Raw genomic sequence first — 21,716 nt, 5'->3', positions numbered from 1 at the left:
GGCTCATACTTTCATCTTAAATTTCTTTTATGTTCCCTGGGGTATCTAGCATACTGCTGGGCATAAAGTTGTTTCGCAATAATATTTGTTAGACAGTTTACTATCCAGACCCTGCAAGGGCATCCCCAAATAAGAATGATTATTCTTTATTCCATAAATTTTTACCTACAACGGAGCAGGCACTGCATTAGGTCTTGGAGCAGAATCAGAACCTAGTAAGATACTGCGGTCCTTGGGAGTTTATAGTAGACTGCAGAAAAGTACAGGTAATCTGATAATTAAAATACAGTAAGGTAAGTGCTATGAGAAATATTTGAACCAAGTACTGAGATAGTATTGAAGAGGGCAGGATTCATTCCCCCCAAAGGACCCAGAAAGCACTTCAACATTCACTTATTTAACAAATACTTATTGACCACTTAATATGTGCCAAGGATACAGAAGTAAATAAAATTCCCAAGGTCCCTGTACTCATGAAATTTATAATCTAGGATTCACAGGGCAAGTCACACTTGAGTGGGTTCACAAATGAGTAGAGCAATCTCCATAAAAAGGAAGAAAAAAATTTCAGAAAAAGGGACCAGCATCAAGCCAAATCCCTGGAGACATGAAAGAGACTAGTTTATACAGAGACCAGCAAAATGTGGGGTGTGGCTGGAATACATTCCTGGGAAAGGGGAGCTATAAGGGATGGAATGAGAAGGCTCCCTGGGGCAGAACAGGATGGGTCTCATATGCCATGCCAAGGCTTTTAGCGTTTTAGTTCATTTGGTCTTTCAGAAAAATGTACTGTGATCCCTTATGTCCCAAACTCTGTGCCAAGTACTGGGGACACAGAAATCAGTAAGACGCAGTCTTTCGAGAAGCTCAGAGTATGTGGTGTACAGCATTTAAAAAAACACCATACAGCACAAATAAGGGCAATGATAGGGGCATGTTTAAGATACAGCGATGGATGGGGCGCCTGGCTGGCTCAGTCAGTTAGGCGTCTGCCTTCAGCTCAGGTCATGATCCCAGGGTCCTGGGATTGAGTCCCGCATCGGGCTCCCTGCTAGGCAAGAAGACTGCTTCTCCCCCTGCCTGTTGTTCCCCTGCTTGTGCTAGCTCTTGCTCTCTCTCTCTGACTAAATAAATAAAATCTTAAAAAAAAAGATACAGGGATAACTTAGAGAAGGGAGTGATTAGATTGGTTTTCCGTCTGGGGGACAGAAGGGTGATTGGGAAAGGCCTCATAATAGAGGGGACCCTTGAACTAGATCATGGGGGACAAACAGGAGGTCATAAATTGATGATAACAGCAAACACTTGCACATTACTTAGTATGTACCAGGTTCTGTTCCAAGCACTTTACATATATTGACTCATTCAACCTTCATAACTACCTTATAAAATAGATATCATCAATTCCATTTTATAGATAAAGACACAGAGAAGGTTATATAACTTCCCCAAGGTCACACAAATAATAAGTGGCATGGCTGGGATTTAAACATAGGCAGTTTGGCTCCAGAGTCTGTGTTCTTAATTATCACACTACATTGCCACCAGGACAAGAGAGTAAGGCCATTCCAGGCAAACAGGACAGCACAGGCAAAGGTACAGAGATATGAAACAGCACACCATCTCAGGGAAATTGTGAGTGGCTGACATTGGATAGAATGCAAACAAGAGGAGCAGCCGGGAATGAGGCAGGCAGATGCCAGGTCACAGAGGGACTCGGGTGCCATGTAAAGAAATGTCTTCATCGATAGGTAATGAGAAACCACTGAAGGATGAGGCAGGGAAGTGACCTGAGGAGATTTTCTTTTCTTTTATTTCTCTGGCTTAAGTGTGGAAGGGAGAATGAAAGAGGATGCCAAAGGCAGGGAGACAAGTTACCAGACCATGGCACTGTTCTAGACGAGAGGTTTTTTTAATTTAAAGTGGGAGATGTAAGGACAAGGAGGATTTTTTGGAGGCAAAATTGAAAGCTGAATATAAGAGAGAAAAGAGTTGAGGATTGTTTCCAAGTTTCTAGTCCCAGTAACTTGGTATATGGATTTAAACGTAAATACACAGGAAGGGGCACCTGGGGGGCTCAGTCAGTTAAGTGTCCGACTCTTGATTTCAGCTCAGGTCATGATCCCTGCCCTGAGCTTGAAGCCTGCTTAAGAGTCTCTCTCTTTCCCTTTGCCCCTCCCCTGCTCGAACTCGTGTGCTCTCTCTCTCTAAAAGATAAATAAAAACAAATAAGTAAATAAATAAAAATTAAATACAGGAGAATAAAGAACAGGTTTGAGAGAAAAGCTACTGCATTTAAGGGGAATGTTATTCTCCCTACACTTATTGCTTATTCTACTTCCATAATCTTCACATGATGTATTCTCATCTTGACACAGGGACTCAACTGGGGCATAAGTGGGGATGAAGAGGGGAGAAGAGGCAGGTGGAGGTATATTACAATCTGGGTGTGTGTGTATGAGTGTATGAGTAGTTCAATTACTACCCTCCTCTTTTTCTTCCAGTTTGATATCACAGTCCTGCCCACCACCATGTGTCATTGAGAGCTGCTGTTGTATACAGCTCCATGAGTACTCTGACAAAACAGAGACAGCTGAAAATTTTGATGATGCACAGAACTCCCAGACCAAGAGAGATTTTTAGACCATCCAGAATTCAGTAGCTCTCAACCAAGGGTGCCTGGAGATATGTGAGGGCAGTTTTGCTTATCACAATGGGATGTGCTATTGGCATTTAGTATCTGAAGGCCAGGGATGGTGAATGTCCTATAACTCACAGGACAGTTCCAAATAATGAAGAATTACCTTGCCCCAAATGACAATGTTCCTTTGAAGAAATACTAATGGGGCACCCAAGTGGCTCAGTTAGTTAAGTGGCTGCCTTCGGCTCAGGTCATGATCCCAGGGTCCTGGGATTAAGCCCCGTGGCAGGTCCCTGCTCAGTGGAGAGTCTGCTTTCCCTCTCCCTCTGCCCCTCCACCCCGGCTTGTGCTCTCTTTCCCTCTCTCAAATAAATAAACAAAATCTTAAAAAAAAAAAAGAAATACTGATAAAGTTCAACCCCTACATTTTACAGATGAGGACAAAGTGAGATCCTAGTTAAGGAAATGACTTGCTAAAGATGACCCACTTGCACAGGAGGGCCTAGAACTCAGGGCTTCTCTTTACACACCCCTGCACTAATTTCTAATATGGGTCTGGTAAGCCTGTGGCATATTTAGAAGAGGAGTCCATCTGAGTACATAGGTCAAGTACTCTGCACACCACCTTGCTATCACAGCCCTTTGCACATCTTCTCTAGCCCCAGATCCCACTCTCACCATCAATCAGAGACCTAGGCTAGAAGTACAAGTCTGGCAGTCATCAGCATGGGAAGCCTTAAGATAAGTAAAGTTACCCTGGCCAAATACATAAAACGTGACAAAGCTCCTGGGAGCACAAATATTAGCAGTCTAGTGGAGGAGGAGGAACCAATAAAGGAACTGAAAAAAAAAGACCAGAAATGAAAAAGGTCAAGAAGGCACAGGGAACTAATTCAAAGTGTTTGTTTGTTTTTAGTGAAATAATTCTTACTTAACCATTAATTGGGTACCCATGTCCATTGATTCATTGTTGTCTATTCTGTATTTATTCCTTGCCTCTTCTTTTCAAACACAAATCAGACATGTAGAGGTTGCAAAGAGTGCATTCACACAGTCTGTTTCCAGTCTCAGCTATAGCTGTGAAGGCCATGTGATACAGTTTTGGCCAGTAAGACTCGAGAGTAGACTATCATCACCCCGCCTTACTGAGTTTGTACAGAGTACACAGAATCATATTTCAGAGGTTAATATTCCTAACAGACAAGAAAATCTTGCAAAAAAAAAAATAACCTAGGGGGCTTGTTCTCTCAGCCAGCAAAACATATCATACAGCCAAAGTAATCAGAAGAGTAACAAAAGTGCATATGGGAATTGGTAAGTGGAAGTCTGTACAGAGTAGGGAGGAAACAAATTAGGAGTGGTCAGGAACACTTTGGGGAGAAACCACAGCAAGAAAGAATTCATAGGTCTTCCACAGTAGGACTCCGCACCGCCTTGCTACCACAGTCTTTTCCACATTTTCTCTAGCCCCAGATTCCCTCTCACCTTCAGAGATTCAATCGTGGCCTGCTTGTAAATCTTTCCACCAGGATCTTTCTTCTGAGGACTATTTTGGATTCTAGGCGTTCGAATGACGAATTTATCCATTGCTAGAGGACTGCCAACTACCTTCACGTGCTTGTGGTGCTTTCTGCTCAAGAAAGAGGGAAGATTCTGAAACGTCATGAAAACTGCTTTGATGTGTTCTCCCTAAAGTGACACAATGGGCTTCTACTCTATTCTGGAAGCATTCCTGAATTATGAGGACTGTTGGTTGGAATTTACACGAAAGAAAATTTCGTCTTGGAAAAGGAGTATCTTCCTAAGAACTGAAACTGTATACAACAATCGGTGTAATTCCTGAGTTAGGAGATGCCTAGTTTTCAGAAGTGCACGCTGTGCAGGGGATTCCAATATTGGGCCAGGCATTGAACCCGGTGACTTACTAAAAGCCTTTCTCAACTTAGGTGAGGTTGAGGCAGAGTTAAGAGACACGGGGTTCCATGAGGCTCAATATTAACAACTACCCCACCATAATCACAATCCCAAAGGTTCCCCTAATAACGAGCAACCAACAACCACCTCCAGATCTCAGCAGGGTCCTCACAACAAGCAGCCATCTCCAGAAACTGCTCGGTGGTCCGAGGACCCAATTCACGACTGTCGCGCCGTGGATCCCTGGGCAAAGGGAAACACCACCTTCCTCTACCCTCAGCACTCAGGAGCCCAGGAAGGGGAACCAAAAACGGTCTGACGTGAGACCCACCAGAAAAAGCAGCCCTGCCAGCAGCTGGACCTTTCCCGATTGCAACCTCTGAGGACACACTCCTGGACCGCGGTGGTCAGAATTAAACTGACGCTTCCTTCCGGGACGGTGGTTTCTCCAACCTCAGAGCGCCTCAGAACCTCCGCAAACCACACTCCCCAGAATGCACTGCAAAGAAGCGGGAGAGGCGCGCCCAGGGCGACTGTAGTTATCCGAGACCGACTTTCCCGGCCCCAACGTGTGCCATCGGCCTGCAAAGAACTACATGCACCAGCGTGCCCCGCGGAGGGAAGGAGTCAGGGAAGCCCGGTTCGCTCTAATACTCGCGATGATTGGTTCCATCGCTTCTTGCCAACCTAGGAAAAGTTCGCAGACCCGGAGGTGGGGCGGGAGGCGGCAGTTTTGGGCGGGTCAGGGCGGAGCTGAGGAGACGGCGGAGGCGGAAGCGGCGGCCTGAGGGGCGGGGAAGGGGCTGGCCCCGGAAGGCGGAGGAAACCCTGAAAAGAAAACAGCAACAAGCTGAGCTGCTGTGACAGAGGGAACAAAATGGCGGCGCCGAAGGGGAGCCTCTGGGTCAGGGCCCAACTGGGGCTCCCGCCGCTGCTGCTGCTGACCATGGCCCTGGCCGGAGGCTCGGGGACCGCTTCGGCTGAAGCGTTTGACTCGATCTTGGGTGATACGGCGTCTTGTCACCGGGCCTGTCAGTTGACCTTCCCCTTGCATACCTACCCCAAGGTAGGGCCCGTCGGAACCGGGCTATGACCCTCCCCTGGCCTCCCATCTCTCCGCTCTCTCGCCCTTGTGTCGGCCTGGGAACCTGGGTGTCGAACCCACACCCTTCAGCCGCTGTCTCCCACCTGTGTAGCTCTTGTTTTCTTCCCTAATTCTACCCGCACCCCTTTCCTGCTGTAATTACCGGAAGTTTGTGCTGCATCCACCCTATAATAGGCTGGGGACGCAGAGATGAGCAAGACATGACCCCTTTCCTCTGGTAGCTTGCGGGGCGACTGGGGAGACGAGCACTCCGATGGGGAAGAGGCTACGGATGATTAATGCAGGGTCTTCACCTTCAAGGAGCGTAAGGATGGTGGGGGGGGGGAGCAGATATGCAAGCCCACAAAGGTTAGTTCATAACCCATGTTTACTGAGCGCCTCTCTGGGCCCGGAGCGCACAGGCTGTTCTGGGAGTCAGACAAGGAGATAATTCCACCGTGGTATGAAATATATTAAGTCAGCCCTAGGAGTTGTGAGACGCACAGGGCTTTCCGCCTGTGTTGAATTACAGTGTGCAAGACGCTGCCACTAGGGCTTGGGGTGGCTTAGAGAAGAAGCAGTTAGGTTTGTGCATTCAGAGGACTTACCATTCAGTGCAGAAGACAGAGGGAATTCGTGGCGCGGGTATAGAAAAGAGACTGCCCCTGGGGGCTGGGGGTCCCGGTTTACCGAGGGGAGTGACCCTGCTTTCACTTCTTGTCCGGCTGCGGGTGATGCCTTTCGTTTAATTCCATTTTACTTCTCAAGTTTTTTTTTTTTTTTTCCAGCTTAGGAACTCTGTTTACTCAACATTCTAAATTGTGTGGTGACTCCCCACCCTTTCCCATATGTAATTTGGTTATATGCACCCTTCCCCCCACTGCCTTTTCTCCTAAGAGCTTTTGCTGTTGTTACTGGTCTTTTTCTCCTTGTATTCCCTTCATTTCCTCTTTGCTGTTGGTTTAACTGTGTGGCTAGCCCTCTCTGCTCTCTCAGACTACAATGTGACCACGAGGCGAGGGCCAGTGAACTTTCGATGTTCCTTAATGGCAAATGCTTTCAGGTCTTTAAAATGAAAAGCTCTAAATGCTTTCACTTCCCATATGTCTGTTTACTGCAGGATTTTACGTTGCATGGGATTTATCAGTTTTCAAGAAAAAGTGTTGGAGATTGGTCATCCTAAAATTTTCAGTCAGACACTAATATAGCAGTCAGGAATAAGAAATGAGAGATTGCGACTTCCAGGTTTAAATCAATGTGTACTGCCCCTAAACACATTACTTTCTTCTCTACTTATACAACTGTCATCGTTAAGAAGATTGTATGAGGAAACTAAGATTTATTTGGTCTGCCATTGAAAGGAGACTTATTTTGTATCCTTCTAGTGTTTGGTTGTTTTTTTTCCTTTTTTGAGATTTTCCTAGCAAACTTGTAGTATGACCCAGAATGCTGGGAGAATAACTAAATAATATAAATGTTTCTGGAAACTTCAGTTTTATAACATGTATAAACTTTTATAACATCCACTATTCAACAGTTTTTAACAGTTGATGTGATATCTATAAGTCACTTTTGCTTATTCATTAAAGATGTTCTCACCAGGAACTTGAAGTCATTTGGCTCCCTGTATGTTAGATGGACTTAAAATTTATTGTCTACTTTCTGTTAGCCACTATGATGAGAGATTTATACCCATTATCCCTAATTGTCACAACCATGCAAGTAGGATTTTACAGTTGAGGCTCTGAAAGGTTAAGTGACTTGCCTAAGGTCACATAGCTAGGAAGTAGTGGAGTAGTAAGAATTCAGTCCTAAAACTGGCTACGTTGTGCTGCCTTCTATTAATAAAGTTGTATCAAAAATATTTAATTTACTTATTTCACTGATTTTCTGTTGGCCCTCTGAATTATTGCGTTTTGCAGTTCAGGAAAAAGCAGTGTGCGTTATAAGAAATTAGATGAATTTAGAAGCTCACATAGCCTTTCAGTCTGGTATTTGCAAGTGGAAGATAGAAATCTCATTTTAATGACTCTTTTTCGGAATTAATTATTTGTTGCAAGAAAGTAGAATATCTGTTTGTAAGTAGTTATTTTAAAATTCCAATGTAGTTATCATTTAACCTTCCTCAAAAGTGCAATTGCATCATTTGTCTGGGTTCAAATACAAGAGAGGAGTGCTGTGTTAACAACAAAGCTAATTAGAGCCAAGCTGGTCATTTTTAAAGAGTGTGGGCTCTGGAACCATACAAGCCTGGGTTCCGTTTCCAGCTCCACTTTTACTACCTGTGTATCTTTGCTGATCACTTAACTTCTTGTGACTGCATTTTGTCAACTGTAAAAAAATAAAAATAAAGTAAAATCTCACACCTTACAGAGCTGGTGTGGGGATTAAAGATAATGTATGTGGCACTCTTAGCACATAAAACCAATTTGATATGTATAGTATCAGTGGTGCTGAATAATGAGAACAGTTAGCTTGACTTAGCTCTGGGAAAGAAAATGCATATATTCTATAAATAGTATCATTGAGGTCCCTTCTGGTTATTTAGCTGGCGTTCAGTTTGGTGGGGAGCACCTTTCCCTTGTGCTCTTAATCAGAGGAGATACATTTGAGTTAAGCTTGCCAATCATTTGACATACACAGAGCATGAAATATTTACTTAGAATAATAATATTATCTACTACATGAAACAGTTGGAATAAGGATATGATTCTTAATAGCTACCAATTGAGGCCCTACTCTGCTGGACATTGTATAATACCTTAAGTGTTAGCATGGTATCTGGCACATTGTAGGTGCTCATTAAATATATTATTATTATGCCTATTTATTAGATAGTATGGCATAATATTCATGATATTGTGGATATAAAGTGTACAATCCTCATCATAATGAAGATTGACATAAGAGTATTGTCCACATCTTACAATCGAGGAAACTGAGGCTGAGAGAGATTGTCACTTGCCCAAGGTTGTACAGTACAAGTGGTGAGGCTGAGCTTCAAAGCAGGACTGATTCCTGGACCTAGGCTCTTTGCAGCATGCCATACTCTCTTTTGAAAATGGGACTGAAGGGTTTATTGGCTTGGTTTAAGAAAAGAAAACCTACAAATGGCATGCAATATCGCTCATACTATTGAGCTCAAGCTTCCTCTGTGCCGTATAAGGAGATATGTGATGCTGCAAATACATAAGAGAACTCTTCCACTGCTTTACAAAGCTGCAAAAGCTACTCAGGTATGAAATTTATCTTAATTGTTAAAATTATTTTAGTTTCACTTTAACAATACATGCAACTAGAACTGAGGTCCAAAAACACTCTAGCTTCAAAATTACATGGTAACGCTTATTTGATGTCAGACTGCAGCCATCTCTTCTAAATGGGTTGTTGCTGCTGCATACATCTTACTAATCCTTCTGCTGGAAAGAAATGCATACCTTTCTCTTCCATTGATTGCTAACTGGTATATGCACATGCTGTTTGCTTCCTTATTAGGTGCCCGCCAATTTGTACACAGTGGATCACACAGTAAGTTGAGGGGACTCCCCCACATGTACTGGTTTGTGTCAAATACTGTATGTATTTCATCTAACAAAAGCCTGTTGAAGACATTGTTATTAGTCTTATTACAGTTAACATTTTCCCATCATGAAGAATCAACCCTCTCCTGAGCTCCCATAGACAATGATGCCTGTAACTGTTGTTTCCTGTTTCAAAAAAATCTATTATCGTGCTTAACCCTACTACCATTTATTGAGCACCGTCTGTGTCCCGGCACTACACCAGGAATAGCTATGTTCCAGCGTTATTGAGGGGTTTGGAGATAATTTATAGCTATTATCTCCTTTTCTGATGAGAAAACTGAGATTTAGATAGGTAACTTGTGCAGCATCATTCACCTGAACGATTGTGATCCAGGTCTGGCTGATTCTGGAGGCCTTTCCATCCACCACACTGTTGCTCTTGTTTGTGTTTTCAGTTAAGTAAGCCAAGTTTAAAAATGCCTTTCATGTAAGCGTTTTTACAGATGTATGCCTCACTTTGTGGGGGCCTTTATGGCACTATATGCCATGTGAAGCTAGTCATGATACTTTTTCCTGAGAAGCCTGATGATTTGTATGAATATTTATGTGGCAAAGGTGTGCCATTCATCCTAAGGTACTTGCTTACTCCTTTCTACCTCTGTTCAAGCTCTGATTATGTCACTGTTATTTTTATTTTCAAAATTTTCCCACAAAACGTAACCTTGGAATATGGGAAAAGTGTATGGTTTTTGTTTTTGTTTTGTTTTTTTACCCACTAGGCTTCTTTCTTGGGTATCACTTTTAAAGTAAACCAAAACCTCTTTATATGGCAAAGGTCTTGGGTATTGCCTGGCTCCTGTCATATTTCTTTCTTTCAGTTATAAACTTTTATTGGACATTTTGTAATAAACCCTACTAACTTCGTTTTCTTTTTGACCTTTTTCCACCCCCTGTGGGAAAAATACTATTTTTTTGGTAATCCTCCTTCTTCTTAAACCCCCCCAGGAAGAGGAGTTGTACGCATGTCAGAGAGGTTGCAGGCTGTTTTCCATTTGTCAATTTGTGGATGATGGAATTGATTTAAATCGGACCAAAATGGAATGTGAATCTGGTAAGATGCTATGCTAACAGTATATAACATTGTGGTTTTGGGGGGTTGTGTTATGCTCCTTATATATTTTCCTCAGAAAATGACAAGCATGTTGTTTAAACTGATTTCTAGCATACTTTAATTATTATGAGGTTAGAGTTTTATCAGCTGCTTCTAGAAATTTCATGGACTTTAAATTTCATCTATAGGTTTCCCTGCTATATGAAAGTAGAGCGTTCCTATGAAAGCTTTCCTAAGCCAAAATGACATAAAGTAAGGAAGCCATTACCATTAATTTACACGGAAAAATTCTTGAGTGCTCTCAGACCCAAAAAATAACCTCTCTTAGGCTTTTCTGTTACTGTAGGATGCGTCTTGCTAAGAGGCACAAAATAAATCAAGATAAAACACAGATGCTCACAGACACAGTTCAAACCTATGGTGGCTTGATGCCGAGCGTAGGTCCCAGGGAAGGAGCTTGGCGGTGCCATTCTTGCGGCTCAGGAGTGCGCGCTGCTTCTGTAATGGCTCCCTGCAAAACAAATGCTGAACTTTGTTTTCGCTTTCTTTTTCATAAAAGCATGAATCCTCTTTGGATTTCTTATGGTTAGCAAAAATAGGTATGAACTTCTGAAAGGTGGGGGCTACTTCTGTTTGTTGAGACAATGTTTATTTTGTACTGTGGATAGGGCACCTTTGTGTAACCAAGCATTCGGTTTAAATTCAGTAGTAATTACCCGTCTCATAATTCATCACTGCCTTTTCAATGGATAGTATAATTTTCCTAAGCCTTTCAATCATAGGCCAATTGATTTAGCTCCAAGTTTTTTTCACTGAATGAGGCCTTTGAGTCACTATTTAATAGTGTATTCTTTGTGGGTCATGCCGATAAAAGAAGTAACCAGAGTCTGTCATCTCTTAAATCACTGTTCTTACCTTTTGCTGAAAGAGATGTGTTTAATAAAAGAAACCTGTAATCAAGACAAAATTGACATTTAACATTTTAAAGAAACTATAATGGAATTTTCTCCATTCATTACATTATGCTGTTTATTCAGCGTAGCAGGAGGTCCCTCTTCCCCCATCACTATGCCGTGCCGCCTATCTAGTCTCCTTGATATCGTGACCTTATTTTTTATGACTCAGTCTTCTAACTGGCCATCTTTATATGTGCATAATGCTGTTCAATTTATTATCTAGTACCTTTGAGAAGTATATTACAAATACATTGACTGGGTCAGAAAGAAAAATAAAGTTGTTACAGTGGTAAGGTGTTATATATCATAAGAAAGACCTGGCTCTAGTGAACTAAATGAAGAAGGTGTGTACCCATTTCAACTTTAGAATCCTGCTGTAGAACATTTTCTAAGTTCGGTTTCTTAGAATTTAAAGTGTTAAACTGATTGCTTTGTTTTATTTTTCTTTACCATGGGAATACCCTTGATTCTCAGTAGAGTGATCCAATTCTTAACGGTAGCATCACCCATTTGTGTAAATCACTTAAATATATTGTTTTGTTCAACTCCATGAAGTATGGTATTTCCATTTTAAACATATAGAAATCAACAGTTGGAGAGGTTAAACAGCACGGCCCAGGTCACATACACAGGCAAATGTGTATGGAGCCAAAACTTCGGGATGCCAGACCAGTGTTTTTTCCACTTTGCAAACCTTAGCGGTGAGGATCCCCTTATTATGAATGTCATCATCTAGCCTGAGCCTGAGCGTGTAAACAGTAGACTTATACTGGAAACAGCTGATGTGTGGGAGGTAGAAGGTATGGGTTTATGAAAATAATACATTTGCTACTATTACCAAATTTGAAAATTCATGTTGATGAAATGCTTTTTAAGTATAAGAAATTCTTTTTATAAAATGCCAAATCCCTTCTTTTCTGTCCTTCCCCTTTTTCTTTCCTTCCCCCTTTCTCCTTTCTTCCCTCTCTTTCTCTCTTTTTTTCCTCGTAATTTGACTGTTTTTCTCTTACAGCATGTACAGAAGCATATTCCCAATCTGATGAGCAATATGCTTGCCATCTTGGTTGCCAGAATCAGCTGCCATTCGCTGAACTGAGACAAGAACAAGTACGAAACAATACTGCCTTTCAGAATTGCCTGCTTAAATTGCACTGACTTGTATTGAAATGTTTATCGCCCACTAGATACTGTTTCAGTGTTATATTTTATAATTAGTTTTCAGCAAACAAATTATATGTTTGCCAATAGAAAAGTCAATTGCATAATTACTTTTGTATAATGCTTTACTGTTAAAAGTTACATTCGTATCCGTAATCTTTCATTTTTTCTCTCGGTCCAGTGATGATATTATCCTTATTTTGCGTATGAAAAAACGGAGGCTCAGAGAAGTGTATAGTTGAGAATCATTTTTTTTTACCCCAACTGCCATTGCCTTAACTTAGATCATCTTCCTTTCTCATCTGTATTACTAAATTTGCAAGCTATTTTTCCACTTCACCCCCTTCTGGTCCATCCATTAGTATGTGTTCAGATATTTACTTTCAAATGGTAATTTCATCTTGTCAGTCTCCTGTCTTATATACTTCAGGATGCCCCCCCCCCCAATTATGTACAAGGTTAAGTCCAAACCGCTTATCATGGCTTGGCTCCTGATTGCCTCTCTTGGGTCATCTCTTTTCCCCATCCCTCATACGCTATACTTCAAACATACTGGACAAAGTTTGTTAATTTTATTAACTTTTGCATAGGAAGTACAGCTACATGGTATAGAACTCAGAAGGTAAAAAGAGTATGTAGTGAAAAATCTCTTACCCCTGTATCTCCTAGCCATTCAGTTTTCCTCTTAATGTAGCCAGGGTTACCAAGACAGACATATTTTAGGCATATACAAGATATATATATTTCTTCTTTTTTTAAATACAAGTATACATAAAGAATGTCTACTCATTCTGTCTTTCATTGTACAATCCATTGTGTGGATGTATCATAATTTATTTGAGCAATCTCTTATTTGAACATGTTGGTTGTTTCTAATCTTTTTCATTTATAAGTGACGTTGCATACTTCACACATTTATATCTCTAGAATAAAATCATAGTAGAATTGCTGAGCAAGAGGTATCTGTATTTTAATTTTGAGAAGTAGAGCAAAATTGCCCTCTGTGGAATTTGTACCAGTTTTTAAAATTGAGATATAATTCACGTACTAACTGTAAAATTCACCCTTGTGAAGTATTCAATTCAGTAGTTGTTAGTATGTTCACAAAGTTGTGCAACCAGCATCACTATTTAATTCCAAGCATTTGGAACTTTCCTTCTTCCCCAACTCCCGACAGTGTACCACTTTTAATACATTTTAAATTTGTGTTTGTCTTATTAAGATAATGTTAAAGCCATTTTTTTCCTCTCAGTTGTATACATACTGAGTAGTTCTTAACTTTTATATAATGAGTTATTTCATGGTTTTGTTCCTTCTACTCCCCATCCTTCTGTTGAATCCCCTTGATTCAGGGCAGGTGTCATTTCTTCTGTGAAACTTTCTTAATCCCTTCTCACCTGGTTTCGGTTAGGTGCCTTTCTCCATACGCTCATATTACCCTATTTTTAAACTCTGTCCTATATAGATTATACAGATCAAACACAGGTATACATTGATGAATAAAATACACATGGTCCCTGATCTCCTGAAATTTATAATCTCAGTGAATACTTGTTTGGTCAATTAATCAATTTCACAGCTATTAGTGGGAAAATTGGATCATGAATATAGATCTTTTGATTCTACAAACTGATCTCTTACTCCATAATGCCTCTCTTTTGAAATACAGCAGAACCAAAGCCATCTCTAGAGTGCAGCAAATAGTATCCCATACTTGTGCCCTAGAGGGGCCCACTGCTGCTAAATAAGTGAAAAAGTCAGAATTGGGGGGGGACATGATACCCATTAATGTTAAAATCAGTAGCTTACTATATATATTCAGCCCGTAAATACTCCCCTCACCCTGCCCTGCTATCAGATGTCTCACATTTTATGCATATATTCTCTTGGTTGATTTTTTCCTTCCCCCTTTTCCATTGATGTTCATTATAGCACGATGTATTTACATAAAAGCGTTAAAGATGAGGATGGTATAATTTGTCCTTCCCCCTTCTACCTCTTGAAGCCTTGATAATCCTTATTTAATCAAATCTTAAGATTCTTCATAATTTTGGATCTAATTCAAAAGCCTGTTACTCTGATAGAGGTGACAGCTAGTTTATACGTGTGTTTGGTGGAAAATTAAAGTAGCCTGGGATCTTAAGCTTTATCATAGTTCATTTGCATAGGAAACTAAGAGTTTAATGCTAATTATTATGGTAGAATCACTTAACTTTTTATTCCCTGTCCCAGGATTTGGGGAATCTTGATTAAGTTTGCTGTCTTGAATATACATATATAAAATTAATATATTTCTCATGATTTAGCTTCTTTTTTTTTTTTCTTTTTAAAGCTCATGTCCCTGATGCCAAAAATGCATCTGCTCTTCCCTCTAACCCTGGTAAGGTCATTCTGGAGTGACATGATGGACTCTGCTCAGAGCTTCATAACCTCTTCATGGACTTTTTATCTTCAAGCTGATGATGGAAAAATAGTTATATTCCAGGTAATAACTGTGCTTCATAGATTCATATAAATACTGACAACAGTAAGTGTACATGTCTTAAAAGAATGTCTTGGCATAGAGCCATATACATCATGAAATAATAATTACTGATTTGGCCTTCATTAAAACATTGGGCATCAAGACACAGTGTGACTTCCCTCTGCCCATTGGAAACCTATCTCAAGCCCATTGGTCCTTATCTAACAAGAACTCTGAGTCTTCTAAATTTTATAGTGGTTAAATTGATAAAATGAAATTTGTAGATATAAGAGATAAGAGTAATGAATATACTTTGCATATAAATAATGGCATGAATATATATATCACATATGGATATTGAAGAAGAGCAATATGACATAATTTTTAGTTATTTGTAGTGCTTTTCTTCATAACTCTTGTAAGAGCTTGTTGAAGAAGCATATTGCTTCCTAGAGAAGTAACTTTTCTCCTACCTCATTATTGACCATGTGATGTGATGATAATAACTGCTTTTCTTAAAGGTTCTTAGGTATTAGGCATTTACATATGTTATCTCAAGTCTTTAAACACCTTCATGAGGTTGTATTATCCCTATTTTATTGATAAGGAAACCAAGAGTCCAACTTTTTAAGGTCACCCTGCCGGTAAATAACAGAATTAGGCTTCAGACTCAGGTTACGTTCATTCCCAGGCTCATATCCCACCCAACCATGCTATCTTCCTTTTAATTTGGTAGTTAAATTCCTCAAATGTGCCACAAACTGTGTTGTGGCACTTACCCTCAGGTAGTAATTAAAGTAAACCTTTTAATTATTATTGCTAATAGAATGGCTCACTGTAAGGCTAGTATGTGATTTTTAGCACTATCCTGAGTCTTAGGTCACCTATACGTATTTGGTAATAAGTAAAACACAGGAGGAATTTTTTCCCTTTAAATTCGTGAGAAATTTCTGTGTACTAAAGCTAATTAGCTTAAAGCTTAAGTTGAATCTCAGAGTGGAGCCCTCATTCATTCCTGATTAGATGTGAGATTAGCTTTGTTTCTCTCTTTGTATCAACTTGAGTGTAACTAGACTGGAGAAACCCCCACTCCAGAGGATCTGTGCTATATGGGGGACGTAAAGTATGGAATATTTAGCTATAATGTATGAGTTACTCATGCTAAGGGAAGAATGAAATGTTTCAGATGAGAAAAATAGAGATAATAGGTGTTTAGCCCAAATTTTGGCAGTCTAAGTTATTCTTGATCAACTAGAATTAGAATTCATTTTTGCAGAGTATGGTATTTAATGCAGTATGTCATAATTTGTCCCTGCTTTTTGATTTTTTTTTAATGTTGTCAGAAAGTTAAACTGACTAAATACTTGACGATGCCAGAAATCTGTCTGTTTCTTTGCAAGGCACCGGATCTGATGTTTAGGAAGTGCAATTAAAATATATTGTGGCTAATGTGTTTTATTTTTTATACCAAACTTCTGTTACTTTTTCTCAATTTGAATGTTTATACAGATGATGTGTTATAGAACTTGTTACTGAGAAAAGCATAAGAAGTACAAATGGCTTAATTGCTTTCATTATCATTTTAGTCTAAGCCAGAAATCCAGTATGCACCACAGTTGGAGCAGGAGCCTACAAATTTGAAGGAATCGTCTCTAAGCAAAATGTCCTGTAAGTTTTATTGCAAGTAGCTTGGGATAACAACATTAGCACATCTGGTTGTGGTCTGGAATTCACTGTTTGATTGTTCTTAGGCTAACGGAAAGTGAACAAATAATTTCTAAACAGGGGTTCTCAAACTTTAGAGTGCATTAGGATCTGGAGAGCTTGTTAAAACAGATTCCTGATCCCTACTTCCAAAGTTTCCAATTTACTAGATCGGGGATAGGACCTGAGAGTTTGCATTTCTAACAAGTTCCCAGATTTTGTTGATACTGCTGGTTAGGGGATCACACTTTGAGAGTCGATATTCTAAAAACATGGAGCTTGCTTTGAAGGATATTTTGATTATGAACTAATGGAGTAGTCTGATATTTCTGACATGCTAACCAAATAGTGAAACTACCCTGGAAGCGTGAGTTCTTGTTCTATTTTTATATCAATGCTAGAAGTAAATTTTAACTTGTAGAAATGTAAAGCATCAACGTAAAGCTGAGCTTACCTTTTGAAAATATACTAGTTCATACCTTATTTTGATACTGTTTTAATTAACTTTTCTAATTATTTTGTAATTAGGTAGAATTAAACAGAATGTAATGAAACAGAAAGCAACAATGTCAACAAGAATTTGAAAATAAAATAGGAAATCCATAATGTGGTAGAATATCCATTTGGTTTTTAACATGCCAGAGGAACTTGCATTCCTTATCAGTGTATCAGATTATACTTATAAAAGCAACTGGGTATCTGTACAGTCTGTATATCTAGGAATAGTTTTGAGACTAGCTTTTGGGAGATAGGATATCATAAATTGTGCCTTGTTATTTCAGCAGATCTGCAAATGAGAAGTTCACAAACACATAGGAACTATCTTGAAGATGGAGAAAGTGATGGCTTTTTAAGATGTCTGTCTCTGTATGTATTCCTGTTTATTTATATGTATAGGTGATAATATCTGGCTTGTATCAGATGCATTCCTTTTTATTATTTTAAAATTATATTAGCTACTCAAAAATTAAAAAAAAATGTTTACCTTTTCCCCACGAACTTGTACTTTTGGATATTTTAGTTTGTTTAAAAGGTAATACACATACTACTACAATAAAACCCAAGCAGGTAGTTTTTTTCATAGTACAGAAGCATTCTTTTTTTTTTTTTTTAATTTTATTTATTTATTCGACAGAGATAGAGACAGCCAGCGAGAGAGGGAACACAAGCAGGGGGAGTGGGAGAGGAAGAAGCAGGCTCACAGCAGAAGAGCCTGATGTGGGGCTCGATCCCAGAACACTGGGATCACGCCCTGAGCCGAAGGCAGACGCCCAACCGCTGTGCCACCCAGGCGCCCCTACAGAAGCATTCTTGTTCTTCCTGTTAAGATTCCCTGATTTATGTTAAGAAATGTGCTTCTCCAGATGTTTAAATTAGGGTTTAAAGTATGTCTGAATGGTTTGGGGTTGGATTCTTGTTTTTTATCTACATGGCCGCATATGAGGCTAGGGAGGGTAGACAAGGGGTATAGATTAAGGAGAGCTTTGTATTCTGTATTAAGGAGTGTCAACTCTATGCCAGGGATCCTTAAAGATGGCAGGGGTAATGGGTACCTTATGCTCTCCTAGGAAGGAATATCAAGCCTTCTGAGGGTGAGGGGGGTTTTATTAAAATACGTATGCTTCTCCTCCTCCAAAGAGTTCTAATATGAGCTCTCCTCCTGTAGTCCCCCTTACCCTTCCAAAAAAGAGAAGAGAAAGACAATGGCCCATAGCACTTATTGACAATTATCTACTGCATCAGCTACCAGGCCAAGCATTTGAGTAGACGTGGTAAACAAATGCTTGCCTTCACAGTGTGAATACTCTAGTGGGCTGTTCTGTCTCAAGTGTAACACTGCAGTAGGTCCAACTGCCTGCTTCCTATAATTTCTTAAAATAGACGTAGTTTCTTGACAGGTTTTATCAGGTATCAGCAGGGCTATTTTGGCACCTAAAAATTAATTCTTTTTACCAAAGGCTTTAAAGACTGGGTAAGAAAATGCGGATTTAACTTTAAATTTTCCCTTCCTTTCATTTCTAAACCTGCTTTTGACCTTGGGAGAATACGGGCATAATTTTTCTGTCTCTGATATTTAGGATTTTTGTTGCAGTTTGACGGTCTTATGAAGCCTAAGTAATCACTTAATCTCAGGTTACAGTTTATTCTCAATATTGTACTACCTAGCAGCTTATTGGTGACTTATACCCTTTAGCGTTTTGTCATTATATTTTATGTTCTTTTAAATCTAACATTTTAAAAGTAATTTTGTAAATGTTTAATTTAGGAAATAACTAACTTTTTAACTAGAGCTTTAATGCCTAGAAGTTTCTGTGCACAAACATGAATTATAATAATATTCTACATTTTAATAAAAAATAACCTTTTTTCAATGCTTTTTCCCTTCAGTGAGCTCATTTGACTCTTAGAACAGTACCGTGTGATAAGTAGATGGGTCAGAGGTGAATTGCCCACCCCTAAGATTACACATCCACTGCGTTAGAGTTCAAGCCTAGCTTTTTTAATTCTGCATCTTCTACTCATCCTGTTCGGCCATAGGTGTCTGTTTCCTAAAGGTTCATGAGTTTTTCATGATGACCTTTAAGATCACCTAGCCAGTCAGTGGAATCTGGTCTTTTGACTCTTAACTGCAATGCTTTTTATTATACTACTCAGCTGTTATGGAGGTACTCTTAGCTGGATGGAAATTGAGATCAACTCAGTTTTTCACTTTTCGCTATTTCTTTTTGGAGAGTCTGTTATGTGCCAGGAACTGTTTCAGGGAATTGGAACCTAAAGAAAGATGTTCAGTCACTGCTGCCTCTATGGAGTTATCAGGTCTAGCACGGTAGAGGCAGACATGCAGACAATGGACAAGCGATGGTGATTGCTGTATATCATGCATACCTCTCATATACATAGTTCAAGGAGTATACCTTCGAAGGGAGGATTGACAGAGGACATAGAACTACGTCTTAAATAATGAACAGAGATTTTTGCTAGTTGTAGCAGATTTCTTTAAGTTTTTTCAGCTATGCTGGCTTCTTACTAAATATATAAAGTATATTAATACGTATGGAGAGTCAGGAGAAGCAGAGACCAAACTGGGTGGACAGGAACTAGATAGGAGCAGGAAAGTAATCAAATCTAAGTATTGGGAAGAAGCATCTATATGAAGGATAGAAGATCAGGTTGGAGAGCTTGGTAAATCCTGCAGGCAGTTATGAACTAGTGTGATGGACAAGGGGAACAAGAGATAACGGAGAGAGTTGAGAACCTGTAGGATTGTTTTATTGTAGAAGTGGAAGAAGCAGATGGACTCTAAAACGAGCCCTGGTTTTCTAGCTTAACTAGTTGTTACTGGAATCCAGATATCAGATAGATCCTTCTCATGTCATGGAAGGAAATTCCTTAGTACTTGGGTTAGGGCTGGAATATGTAAAGTGGGTGTTTTTTCATTAAAAATATTTTTTACTGTTATCTTTCTAAATTGGAATACTTAAAACATCATATAGGCATTCCCTGCTTTTAGATGCAGTGCATTTTCCAATGTCCACCTCTTTTGCTGGGAGGCAAACAATGACTGTGCGTACCTTTTCCTTAGCATGTTCAAGTGTTGGCAAACCATCAAGTGAATGGGTTATGGTGGTAAGTATAGACCTTTTATCAGGCAGTATTGGATGAGCACAGATGTGAAAATCAGGCTACCTTCAGTAACTACCACAGCTTTTCAGAACTGGACTATTAAATATTTTTAAATGGCTTGAGTTTTTCCTGTTCTTTGAATCTTAATCTGCACTTTGGCAAACAATAGGTCAATTATTGGGAAAACTGTAGTTGCTAATCCTTGTAACTGGCCGACTTTATGATATTTTAAACGTAAGAAAAATATAACTATCTCTTTACTAAGATATTGCTATAATGGGTACAGAACGCCCCTAATAGATGTGTTCTTATAAATTGAAATATAAGTAAATTGTGGCAAATTAATTATTTGAAGTATTCTAAGGAAGCTAACTTCTAGAAGGCTGTTGTGAATCCTTTTATAAAATAAATAATCATTTCGTTATGTACCTGTTCTATACCTTAACTCTTTGAGATATTGGGCTTTCTTAAAACAAGTATCACTGTAGTGCTTTGCAAAATAATGTATGATGTATGAAGAACAGCATACAATTTATAGGACACTTTGATTATCTCATTTAGTAATTAAAAATACCTTCGACAATAATTTGCTTTAATTTTATATATTTAGCAAAAAGCCAGTATATCTGATTTTTTAAATTATAGAAGTGATAGCCATGTTACAGAAACTTGAGAAATGGAGGACCCTAATATAAAAGCTATTATGATATTTCTATGTTTTTAAAGTAGTTTTAAAGGCAGTACACATGAAGTTTTATTTATATTATTGAACTAAGTGCATAGGGTTGATTGCCTTTCATTATAATCTGTTTCTTATATTATGAAATTTTAACATGACTAACTTGTTTTTCAGTAACTCTGGGTGGATTTTAACCACGACTCTTGTCCTCTCGGTGATGGTGCTGCTCTGGATCTGTTGTGCGACCGTCGCTACAGCTGTGGAGCAGTATGTCCCCTCTGAGGTAAATTGAATCCAAGCCCTTTGGCCATTTGAACACTGACCCATGTGATTTACTGTTTAAATGCTTTATTTGTTAACTAGAAAAACAAGGCCTCTCTACTAATGGAATGAGAGGAGATGAGGTGGTTTTAGTCACACGTGGAAATGGCAGGTTTGCAACACGAGAGTTACTCTCCCCAGTTTTCTGTGACATTGACTTCCAGAGTGCCGTGTATGTTGGCTGGTGTCTCTCTGAGGTGTCACCTTTGAGGAAGGTATCTCTCTGTCCTTGGTTCTCTGAGCCTGAAAAGAACCTGTTGATACCAGTTTCTAAGGTGATCTTTTCACAGATCTACTTAAAATTTTAAATTAATTGCCACAAATAATAAGGATTAAGCTGCAAAGCTGGAGTATTTGATTTTTTAGTTAATATGTGCTGGTATCTAACCCTGAGAGAGGTGGAAAACTCTTGTGACTTCCTTTGGTAATTAAAATTTAACTGGCCCAAGAAACCTAACTGTGTAAAGGATTTTTGTTTTGGGGAAGGCTATAATTTAGTGACTCAGCTTAGCTTTCTTTTTTTTTTTTTTTTTAAA

General features: G+C 39.3%; 2 protein-coding genes across 7 annotated transcripts in view; one reads left to right on the top strand and one right to left on the bottom strand.

Annotated features, from left to right (window-relative positions):
• TCEANC2 (transcription elongation factor A N-terminal and central domain containing 2) overlaps positions 1 to 5,238 on the bottom strand; it is a 47,036-nt gene extending 41,798 nt beyond the window's left edge. For 2 of the 3 annotated variants that reach the window (XM_034653085.1, XM_011220408.3), the window contains exons 1-2: positions 4,887 to 5,238; positions 4,127 to 4,271 (exon numbers count right to left, since the gene is read on the bottom strand). In XM_034653085.1, coding sequence (XP_034508976.1) covers positions 4,127 to 4,228 — 102 coding nt within the window. In that variant the 5' untranslated portion in view covers positions 4,229 to 4,271; positions 4,887 to 5,238. Of the gene's footprint in view, positions 1 to 4,126; positions 4,272 to 4,886 lie in introns of those variants that run through there. The other variant, XM_034653071.1, reaches the window with a different exon arrangement.
• A 114-nt stretch (positions 5,239 to 5,352) lies between these two features.
• TMEM59 (transmembrane protein 59) overlaps positions 5,353 to 21,716 on the top strand; it is a 31,466-nt gene continuing 15,102 nt past the window's right edge. The window contains exons 1-8 of one of the 4 annotated variants that reach the window (XM_019795855.2): positions 5,353 to 5,621; positions 9,135 to 9,167; positions 10,169 to 10,274; positions 12,243 to 12,337; positions 14,721 to 14,873; positions 16,439 to 16,520; positions 17,339 to 17,423; positions 21,034 to 21,142. In XM_019795855.2, coding sequence (XP_019651414.1) covers positions 5,433 to 5,621; positions 9,135 to 9,167; positions 10,169 to 10,274; positions 12,243 to 12,337; positions 14,721 to 14,873; positions 16,439 to 16,520; positions 17,339 to 17,423; positions 21,034 to 21,142 — 852 coding nt within the window. In that variant the 5' untranslated portion in view covers positions 5,353 to 5,432. The remainder of the gene's footprint in view (positions 5,622 to 9,134; positions 9,168 to 10,168; positions 10,275 to 12,242; positions 12,338 to 14,720; positions 14,874 to 16,438; positions 16,521 to 17,338; positions 17,424 to 21,033; positions 21,143 to 21,716) is intronic. The other 3 variants (XM_019795856.2, XM_002915747.4, XM_011220407.3) reach the window with 3 other exon arrangements.

The sequence above is a fragment of the Ailuropoda melanoleuca genome, chromosome 2, assembly GCF_002007445.2.
Source record: "Ailuropoda melanoleuca isolate Jingjing chromosome 2, ASM200744v2, whole genome shotgun sequence".
NCBI lineage: Eukaryota > Metazoa > Chordata > Mammalia > Carnivora > Ursidae > Ailuropoda > Ailuropoda melanoleuca.
The sequence above is the reverse complement of the archived record's forward strand: the minus strand, read 5'-3'. Positions and strand labels throughout refer to the sequence as shown.